The 10979-nt window shown below is 51.4% G+C and overlaps 1 protein-coding gene across 1 annotated transcript; it reads left to right on the top strand.

Annotated features, from left to right (window-relative positions):
* The first annotated feature begins 9491 nt into the window (after nucleotides 1-9491).
* LOC107124896 (cytochrome c oxidase assembly factor 7B-like) lies at nucleotides 9492-10115 on the top strand. The gene has a single exon (XM_015428396.1). The coding sequence runs from the start codon at nucleotides 9492-9494 to the stop codon at nucleotides 10113-10115; it is 624 nt and encodes a 207-aa protein (XP_015283882.1).
* Nucleotides 10116-10979: the final 864 nt, after the last annotated feature.

Raw genomic sequence — 10979 nt, 5'->3', positions numbered from 1 at the left:
TATTCTATATTTTCATGTTTTCAGAACACAGGACGTCAAAAACTGAAGAAGAGCGTACGAACATCTCGAGTGGTTGTTCGTTTCGAGACAACTCTTTCTCAACCAAAATTCAGTTCTCTGGTTGTCTTATTATATTTAGCAGTGATGTCAAACTTGTTGTCCGTGTTTGAAACTTGTTAGCCCACGTGCTGTTAAAACTGTTGTTGGATAAGATTGACACCACTGCTAAATATAATAAGACAACCAGATAACTGAATTTTGGTTGAGAAAGAGTTGTCTCGAAACGAACAACCACTCGAGATGTTCGTACGCTCTTCTTCGGTTTTTGACGTCCTGTGTTCTGAAAACATGAAAATATAGAATACTAACATCACTCAACGTCATTTGTAACAAGTTGATTTTTGTCTATTCATTACTTGTGAACTCTGCAGCAATTTCCTTCATTTTTTTGTACATCTTTGAATTGCTGGTCCCCCTTGTATTTTTTGTAAGGCATGCATGCAACATAGCCGTCTCTTTTCTAAACGGAAAAGCCCCAGGCTCTCCGGCCTTTCCCCAGGTGAGGCGCTCTAACCCCCTCGTTATCTTGATTGCCCTCTTCTTCCAGTGGCCTAAACAGGTGAAGAAATGAAAATATTGGACTGTATCCCTAGAGACCCATGGGGTGGACTAAAACACAATAAAAGTGTAGAAACACTAGACTATTGTGTTAGTGTTTTCCAGACTCATTTCTATGAGTGTTTTGTTTGTGTTGGTAGAATAATCAACTGCTGGCAAGTCACAACCAGCTCATGGCGACCACAGGATATTGGGGTTTTCAAACCAAGAGACAAGAACGGAGTTGTTTTGCCATTGGCTGCCTCTGTGTAGCAACCCCGGACTTCCTTGGTGGATTGTTCAGGAGAATAACAGACTCGTACATGGCCCTAAATCAAATTCTCTCCACATTAATAGCTTTAAAGAACCATGGGAGGAGGAGGAGGAGATTGGATTTATACCCCACCCTTCACTACCCAAGGGAGTCTCAGAGCGGCTTAGAAACTCCTTTCCCTTCCCCTCCCCACAACAGACAGCCTGTGAGGTAGGTGGGGCTGAGAGAGCTTTTCCGTGGTCATGTGGCCGGCATGACTAAACACCAAGGCGCACGGAACGCTGTTACCTTCCCACCGAAGTGGTACCTATTTATCTACTTGCAATTTCTTGCTTTTGAACTGCTAGGTTGGCAGGAGCTGGAAGTAGAGACGGGAGCTCACTCCGTCATGCGGCACACTCGGGTCTCGAACTGCTGAACTACCGACCTTCCACAGACTGCAGTTCAGCGTCTTAACCACTTGAGCCACCGCAGCTCCTACATGGCCCTAAATCAAATTCTCTCCACATTAACAGTTTTAAAGAACCATGGGAAGAAGAGGAGGAGGAGGAGGAGGAGGAGATTGGATTTATACCCCGCCCTTCACTATCCAAAGGAGTCTCAGAGCGGCTTAGAAACTCCTTTCCCTTCCTCTCCCCACAACAGACACCAGGTGAGGTAGGTGGGGCTGAGAGAGCTCTTGATGGAAACTGCTCTTTTTCAAGGACAGCTCTGACAGAGCCAAGGTCATCCAGCCAGGTGCAAGTGGAGGAGTGGGGAATCAAACCCGGTTCTCCCAGATTAGAGTCCGCACACTTAAACACTACACCAAACTTGGAGACCCTAATCATATGTCTGGGTTGGGCCTAAACCTGTGTACTGGTGAGAGGAATGCTCTCTGCACATGCCTGAGGGCACTTAGAACGTTCCTGGCAGTCTCTGGCTAAGATGACGCCTTAAGAACATAAGAAGAGCCCTGCTGGATCAGACGAACCGTGTATCTAGTCCAGCCTCCTGTCTCACACAGAGGCGAAACCAGTTCCCATGATGGGCCAATAATAGGGCATAAAGACCGAGGCATTCATAAGAACATAAGAGCAGCCCGGCTGGATCAAACCAGTGGTCCATCTAGTCCAACCTCCTGTCTCACACCATGGCCAACCAGTTCCTCTGGACGGCCAACAACAGGACAGAGAGGCCGAGGCCTTCCCCTGATGTCACCTCCTGCCTGTTGGATTCAGAGGATTAGTACCTCTGAATGGGGAGGTTCCCCTCAGTCACCGTGGCTGGTAGCCGTAGATAAGACTTATCCCCCAAGCCCTGTTCGTCTGACTACTCCCTCTGCCGTGCAAGAAATTTGGAGATAATGCTGAGGACTTGCAAAAGCCTTCTGGAGAGTTCCATTTGCAGGCCTGTCCCTCCTGTGAAGCTTAAAACATATCGGTGGGCCATTCAGAGGTAGCCGGTCAATTTCTACAGCGTGACAAAACAGAAACTTAAGGGCAAATCTACCCTCAGATTCCTACCCATTTAACTATCCTGCCATTACCAAGGAACCTTGGCAATAGTGCTTTTGGGGAGGCCCACTTTCCAGAGCACAGTTTCCAAGAGCAGTTAAACTAAGAGCCAGCGTGGTGTGGTGCTGCCTAGAGTGTCAGACCAGGATCTTCAAGACCCGGGTTCCAATCCTCACGCGGCTGTGGAAGCTCGCTGGGTGACCTTGGTCCAGTCACCGCCCTCAGGGAGAAAACCTAGGCCGGTCTACTGTGAGCAGTAAGCCCCAGAAGTAAAAGCATGTGCATCTGTGCAGGATCCGTGGCTTTTAAAAATCCAAGTGTGCTCTGTGTTTTTGCTGGAACCTTCCGGCACCCCTCCTGGCACTGCCCTTTGTGGGAAATCAGTGGGACCTCTTGGAAGGGTTTTCCTCGGACATCAGAGGGTGCTGCTGTTCGCCCACCGGGGACCCAGAACTTGTGTGTGTGTGTGGGGGGGTGAGATTAAAAGTGAGGGGCTCTCTCCAACCCCCCAGCTTTACATTACCCCTTCCTCCACTTTTTATTTGTTTGTTTGACTGATTGATTGATTTGTATCCCGCCCTCCCTGCCAAGGCAGGATCAGGGCGGCTTACGGAATATATGTTAAAACAGCAGAATGTGTTAAAACAGCAGACTGTGTTAAACCTTGGATTTAAATAAAACCACAACATATAAATAAAACACATCAGAAGCTGCTGGTAAGACAGTAAACAATGGCGGCATTCTCTCAGCGTCATAGAATCATAGAGTTGGAAGGGGCCCAGGCAGACCATCTAGTCCGACCCACTGCCCAACGCAGGACCAGCCTAGAGCATCTCTGACAAATATTCGTCCAGCCTCTTCTTGAAAGCTGCCAGTGAAGGGGAGCTCACCACCTCCCTAGGCAGCTGATTTCACCTTTGAACCACTCTGACCCTGAAAAGGTTTTTCCTGATATCCAGCCGATACCTTTCTGCATGTGATTTCAACCCGTTCCTTCGGGTCCTCTCCTCTGCTGCCAACCGGAACGGCTCCTCGCCCTCCTCCAAATGGCAGCCTTCCAGATATTTAAAGAGAGCAATCATGTCTCCCCCCCCCCTCCAAGTAGTCAACTACCACCATAGTCTGGGGTGTTGGGTTTTTTTTGCCAGGCTGCTGATTATTAAGTTGGTGTTTGATACTGGGGCCAGGGCCTCAATATTCGGGAGGCGATAGGCGGCACCCTAATCAAAGGCCTGGTGGGAGAGCCACCCTTTTCTCTCTCAGCCGTTTCCCGAAAACTTTGCATAAGGAAGAAGATACAGGGCTCCTCTTGCAATGAGCCGTCCTGCCCAACGTTCAGTAGTAATTACAGAGGAGGACCGTAACACCCACCCACACCTTCGGTCACGCCAGCACGGCTTCTTTGGACCTGGGTGTGTGTGTAGGTGTGCCGCATTCCTTCCAAGAAAAACCCCAGAGCCCCCTCCCATTCAAAAGACGGGACCCACCTATTGGCCCCCACTTCTGCAAAGGGGAGAAGCTATTTGCACCACCCCCACCCCCGTGCACCCCAAAGACTCACCGAAGAACCACCGAGACAAGGTCGACTACTGTGCTTTCGCAAAGGCTGCTTGCGGATAGTGAAAGAGAAATTGGGCAGGCAGAGGAGCTTGTAGCCTTCTAGTCCAGCCTCCTCTCTGACACGGTGGCCAACAATTTCCTCTGGAGGGCCAATAACAGGGCACAGAAGCTGAGACCTTCATAAGAACACAAGGAGAGCCTTGCTGGATCAGACAAATAGTCCGTCTAGTCCAGCATCCTGTCTCACACAGTGGCCAAGCAGTTCCTCTGGAGGGCCAGCAACAGGGCACAGAGGCCGAGGCCTTCCCCTGATATTGCCTCCCTAGAGAAAATGTGAATGTGGAGGCTCTCCTCAGCCACCATGGCTGGTAGCCACTGGTGGAATTATCCTCCACAAATCTCTCTAATCCCCTTTTCAAGCTTTTCATTCCTGTGGCCATCACTACATCCTCTGGCAGCGAATGCCACCTTTTAATCGCTATCTGCATAAAGTAGTGTTTCCTTTTGTCCATCTTGAACCTACTGCCCATCAGCTTCATTGGATGCCCTCGAGTTCTAGTCCTTTGGGAGGTCTCCAGGTGCCACTTGGAGGTTAATTAACAAAACTGCAGCACTGTGTATATAATTATATATAAAGTATCAATTCTGATTTCTTTTAACAGTATTTGCAATCCGGTTTGAAAGCCAGTTTGGTGTAATGGTTAAGTGCGCAGACTCTAATCTGGGAGGACTGGGTTTGATTCCCCACGCCTCCATTTGCAGCTGCTGGATGACCTTGGGCAAGCCGTAGTTCTGACAAGAGCTGTCCTTGAAAGAGCAGTGTGTGTCAGAGTTCTCTCAGCCCCACCTACCTCACAAGGTGTCTGTTGTGTGGTGGGGAAGGGAAAGGAGTTTGTCAGCCGCTCTGAGACTCCGAGTGAAGGGCGGGGTATAAATCCAATCTGTTCTTCTTCAATCACTTATATGTAGTACTTTATTATGGTATTCTTTGAAATAAAGACAATGTATTACAAAATATGTAGATTATATCAAAGTAAACATAGAAAATTACAGGGCTTCCGGTCTGGACTTCGTGAATGGCAGACGCATCTTCGGGACGCTCCCGAAGTCGTTTCGCCCACGCGCGGCCAAGAGGGGGAATCCGCACAAGCGGAGACCCTAAGGACGGCCTCTCTAGCAAAAGGCTCCGTGGGTTTAACCCCTTCCAGGGCTGCAGAGGAATGCAAACTGTGTCCTCCGTCCGGTCCCCTCAAGGAGGAGCTTCAGCCGGGCCACCCTCCCGCCACACCCCCCCTGCACCTCCCCCTCTGCCGCCGGGTGCAGAGAGTTCCTCTCGAGCAGGCCGAGCCAGGAGTGGGGGGGTACGGAAAAGAGGAGGGGGCAGTGTTGTTTGTTTTTAAACGAAGTGTGCGCATGCGCCGTTGGGTGCTTGTGCGCATCCCGTGGAGACTTGGGGGGGAAACCCTTTTAGCGACGGGACATGGGCGGGTGCAGGATGCCACGACCTACCACCGAAAACGTGATCAGGCGCTCGCCCTTGCCCCGCGGTTTCCGGTTTTTTACCCTGCATCTTCGGCGGGAAGCCTCGGGTTCGCCACGGGAGCTCTATGCTTCCCAGATGTGGCGCTGTGATCGCGCCCGGAAAATCCGCCTATCTTCCGTCTCTGTAGTGTGGCTAATGTTCCGTGTGACCGCAGCCACAGAAGATTAAAGCATATCATCACAAAATACCACATAAAAGTGATTGCAAAGACTGTTAAAAGAAATAAGAATCCATACTTTATATACAATTATATACATGGTGCTGCGGTTTTGTTAATCAGCCTACACACACCGTGGCCCTCTTGCTGTGTTGTGCCACTTGGAGGTTGGCAACCCTATGAGTTGGGAAGGTTCCCTTGGGGTCTGTCAGACCGTAAAGCTACAACAGACCTTCTAGATCTCTAGCAATGGGAGAGAACCCTTACCCTGGAAGAACTGGGCCCTTTATCAGTCACCGGGGTCATTTCCTGCAGGAGCGCACAGGAGCGGAGCTCCAACAGTAAAGAGCCCAGGGGGCGGGCACATACAGCAAGCCCCACCCCCTGCTCCCAGCAGCCCTTAGTCAGAGCAAGAAGCAGCCAGGTAAGTTGCAGAGCCCCCTCGGCCCAAAACTGTCCAGTGGCACCTTTAAGACCAAGTTTTATTCAGGGACAAGCTCGCACTCCACTGCGCGGGCAGATCTGCACCTTCCCCCCCCCCAATAGCGAGCAACCCAAAACAGTCCAGTGGAGCCTGAGCGGTGGGTGTTGCCTTCTGACACACTTCCGGTGATGTCAGGGGGTGTGGCATATGCAAACAAGTTATGCTAATGAGTTTTGCTAATGAGCTCCTGTGCCTCTTTTTCTACGAAATGACCCCTGTCAGTCACTAATTCCATGCAGGGGGGGACCTTAGGCCCGATCCAGCCCGTTTCTCTCTTAGATCGTAAAGCTACACAGGGAGGCTGGGCAATGCAGGATGCTGCCTCATGGTGGCAAACCTCCCTCTTGTGAAGGACCAGGTGCTTTCTCAGCTCTCCACCCTCCCTCCCACACTTTCCCCTAGCAATGACCCGAGTTAATTACGGCCTGGGCTGTTCGGGAACACTAAGAAACAGCTGTGCTATTTTAGTTGCTTGCTTTCACACCCAGGCAGCCTGGGAAGGTAGAAAAAGGACCTGAGGTAATTTCTACCGTGTTTCCCCGAAAATAAGACATTGTCTTATATTTATTTTTTCTCAAGAAGACACACTAGGGCTTATACCACAAATTCATAGAAATCCTGCTAGGGCTTATTTTTGGGGTAGGTCTTATTTTCGGGAAACCAGGGTACTACTTCCTCGGTTCCTCCTTTCCCAGAGTGATTCACACCAACAGCTTCGTTTCACAACAAACAGAATAAGGTTCTTGCCTCTGACTGAGGAAGAAGACATTGTATTTATACCCCGCCCTTCACTCGGAGTCTCAGAGCGGCTCACAAACTCCTCTCCCTCCCCCTCCCCACAACAGACACCCTGTGAGGTAGGTGGGACTGAGAGAGCTCTTGACAGAAACTGCTCTTTTTTCAAGAACAGCTCTTATCAGAACTACGGCTTGCCCAAGGTCATCCAGCAGGTGCAAGTGGAGGAGTGGGGGAATCAAACCCGGCTCTCCCAGATTAGAGTCCGCACACTTAACCACGACACCAAACTCGGGGCCGGCCCAAGGGGGTTTGTGTGCCCTAGGCGAGGCCGCCTCGTGGCGCCCCCCTCAGATGCCAACCTCCCGGTGGGTCCTGGAGACCTCCCAGCTGGCTGCCTGAGAGGCCCAGCAAGAGTGTGGGTGTGCCACCCCCAGGACTGTGTCCCTCCCACCAGGCAGAGGGGAAGCAGGTTTGACAGCCCAGGGTATCAGCTGGCGGTGTAGGGGCTTCTGAGAGCCAGTTTGGTGGAGAGCCAGTTAGGTGTAGTGGTTAAGTGTGCGGATTCTGATCTGGGAGAACCGGGGTTGATTCCCCCCACTCCTCCACTGGCAGCTGCTGGGTGATTCCCCCCACTCCTCCACTGGCAGCTGCTTGGGCAAGCCATAGTTCTGTCAGAGCTGTTCTTGAAAAAGAGCACTTTCTCTCAGCGCTCTCTCAGCCCCACCCACCTCACAGGGTGTCTCTTGCGGGGAAGGGAAGGGAGAGGAGTTTGTAAGATGCTCTGAGATGAGTGCAGGGCGGGTATAAATCCATCATCTTCATCTTCATCTTCATCTTCTTCTTCTTCCCCAAAACCAGATGGGATGTAGCAGGGCAAGAAAGGGGTTAAGAGAGGAACGAGGCTCAGAGAAGGGGGGCGGCGCTGGACTTGGCTGGCTGGGGTGGAGCCCCAGGAAGTCCCAGCCCGCAGGGGGCAGGCGCAGAGAGATCGCCACCTTTTGCGTCTCGGGATGGATCTTGCGGCAACAAACACAATTGCGGCGACGTCGCCTGACTCTCCAGTGATGCCATTTGGGGAGGGATCGCGGGGGGGGGGCGCCGACAGGATGACACAGCAACTGAGCCACGCCGAGCCAGAAGACGGCGGCTCTCCCTGTCTTGTCTTTGACACGCGAACGCCGGACCAGGCCCGTAGCTAACATGGGGCCCACGGGGCCCGGCCCCCTTGTGTTTCTTCTGGGCCCCCTCCCTCCAGGGCTGCCCCCAAAGTGCTCCAACTTACCACCTGCACTGTACTTCCATTTAATTAGCTGGCGGCCCCCCCAAGGCCTCCTCCCAAAGAATTCCATAGCTACGGGGCTGCGCCGGACATGAACGCCATCCAGACGTTAACCTAACCTCCCACGCAGCTCTTCCCGTTGTCGCAAAGTGCCTGCCAAATATACGACTCGTGTCTCCGCCGTTTTGTAATTCTGTCATTTCGGTCAGGAACTTCCCTTTCTCGGAGAGCCCCAGCCTGGCGGGGTGTGCGCGTCCCTGCCGCCTGCCGCCCTCCCTCTTTCTCTCCCCGCCCTCCCTCCCTCCATGGCTGCTCTCGCCCTTCCCGCCAGCAACTCGGAGTCGAGCGGCGTCTATCCCAGCAGGAGGCGTCTTCTGAGCCACAGGACGGGCGGCGAAATCGTCAAGCCAAACACGGGTGCCCTTTTTCAGACGTGGCGGAAAACGTTTCCCGGAACCAATGCTCCCTCTAAGCTGTGGAGTCTTGTGAGCAGAAATTCTGCCTTGTGAGCTGCTGGCATTAAAGCTGTGAGCGAGCGATTCGGCTGCTGCAAAGATCAGTTTGCGCTGGAGCCCATCCCTTCCTGAGCAGAGACAAAAACGTGTGAGCCTCCTGTGAGCTAGCTGCGGGGCTCAAGTGGTTAAGACGCTGAACTGCAGGCTGTGGAAGGTCAGTAGTTCAACAGCGTTCCGTGCGCCTTGGTGTTTAGTCATGCCGGCCACATGATGGATGAAAAGTATGGAGACGGAAAGTGATTCAGCTCAGCATACCTTTATTTAGTACAGAACAAAGACAACTGACCGGCTCGCACGCCGGTTTATATGCCTTCAGAAAACCCGCCACCAAGCTCACCCAGACACACCCCCTACTCCCGATAGGCTATTTACAGTAACCGCGAGACCTATTGGCCTCCCGGCTGGGAACCTAGCCCTTTCATTGGGCCGGCTAGGATCCTACGGACCCATTGTCTTCAGACTCAAGCTACTAAGGAATTGTGCCTGGCCAGCCCGGCATGGAGTGAGCTCCCATCTCTAGTTCCAGCTCCTGCCAACCTAGCAGTTCGAAAGCAAGAAATTGCAAGTAGATAAATAGGTACCACTTCGGTGGGAAGGTAACAGCGTTCCGTGCGCCTTGGTGTTTAGTCATGCCGGCCACATGACCACGGAAACGTCTTCGGACAGCGCTGGCTCTTCGGCTTTGAAACGGAGGTGAGCACCGCAACCCTAGAGTCGGATTCGACTGGCTGTCGAGCAAGGGAACCTTTACCTTTAGCTCACGCTAACTCAGCTTAGAGGGAACACTGCTTGAAGGGACCTGCGAGGGTGAAATGCACTCCCTTTGATTTTTTCGTCCCTGAAGCGAAATGGCTGGGCTGGTCAACTTCGAGGATGAAGAGGAGGTGAAGGAGTATTTGGATAACCTGGGCGTGGAATACAGTTTCCAGTGCTACAAGGAGATGGATCCTGATGGGTGTCACCGTCTGGCTGACTACCTGGAGGGTGCGAAGAGGAATTTCGAGGCAGCCGCCAAAGCGCTGAAGAACTGTGAGGACAACCGGCACAGTGAGAGCTGCTACAAACTCGGGGCTCACTATATAACTGGGAAAGGTGGCCTGCCCGCTGATTTTAAAAGGGCCTACAGCTGCTTTTTGAAGTCTTGTGAGAAAGGGGGCAAGAAATCCACCGAGGCTTGTCACAACCTTGGGCTATTGGAAGGTGGTGGGCGGGGAAACGACCACCAGCAGCCTAACGCCTCTCTGGCCAGGGACTATTACAGCCAAGCTTGTGATGGTGGTTTCGCTCCCAGCTGCTTTCATCTTAGTGCTATATACCTTCAAGGAGCCCCTGGGGTGCCAAAGGACATGAGCCGGGCTTTGGAGTATTCCCTGAAAGCCTGTGACTTAAGACACATCTGGGCCTGCGCCAACGCTAGCCGGATGTACAGACTGGGAGACGGTGTGGAGAAGAGTGATGCAGAAACGTATTAGCATGTTAGGCCACACCCCTGACAGCACAGCTCATTAGCCTATTAGGTCACACCCGCATGTTACCAGAAGTGTGGTCATCCAGCCACACCCACCTTTTGCTTCTTATTCTGTTTACCTTGTTTGTTGTCAAAACCCAGGGCCTTTTTTTGTAGCAGGAACTCCTTTGCCTGTTAGGCCACACACCCCTAATGTAGCTGTTGGGTGTGGCTTATTATGCTAATGAGTTCCTGCTGGGCGTGGCCAACTCAGGAGCCAGCCGGAACTCCATTCCTGTGCGTACCTGCCCAAAAATAGCCCTGATAATAAGTATTCTGCCTGTTCAGATGGCTTCTTGATAACATTCTTGTTGGGATTCTTATTAAGTAAGTCAGCAGAGTAAGTATTAAGAGACTGAGTCCATGGTGAGTTTAAGAATATGAAAGTTTACTATCAACCTAACATGGGGAAAAGGTACACAGGATATGAAAAATAAGAAACAGCTAAAATGGCTACATCCTTACAGCTACAGGTAAACAGTAGGAATGGTGGCGTCTCCTTCTTCAATCAGAACAAAGACAGGAAGAAGAATCCAATAGGCTAAATACTTGACACATTGATTTCCGATCAGACTGTTAAGTTAGCTCCAAAGTTCCCCGGCATTCTATTGCTCAAACAGATTGGTTACAAACAAAACATGTGACTTCCTGTTGATCATAACAAACATCGTTAACCCTGTAAATACGGAAGTGTTTTAACTTGTAACACCCAACAATTCTGTACAAATTGCTGTTTTGTAAATGACATCTAAATTCTGGGGACACTTCTTTGTAGGACAAAATATGGGAATATCATCTTTAAAACATTAAAAAACAACAACAACCTTCC

The sequence above is a fragment of the Gekko japonicus genome, unplaced genomic scaffold (genome assembly GCF_001447785.1).
Source record: "Gekko japonicus isolate JY-2015 unplaced genomic scaffold, Gekko_japonicus_V1.1 scaffold7389, whole genome shotgun sequence".
Taxonomy (NCBI): Eukaryota; Metazoa; Chordata; class Lepidosauria; order Squamata; family Gekkonidae; genus Gekko; species Gekko japonicus.
Note: the sequence above shows the minus strand (reverse complement) of the source record. Positions and strands in the feature narration are given on the sequence as shown.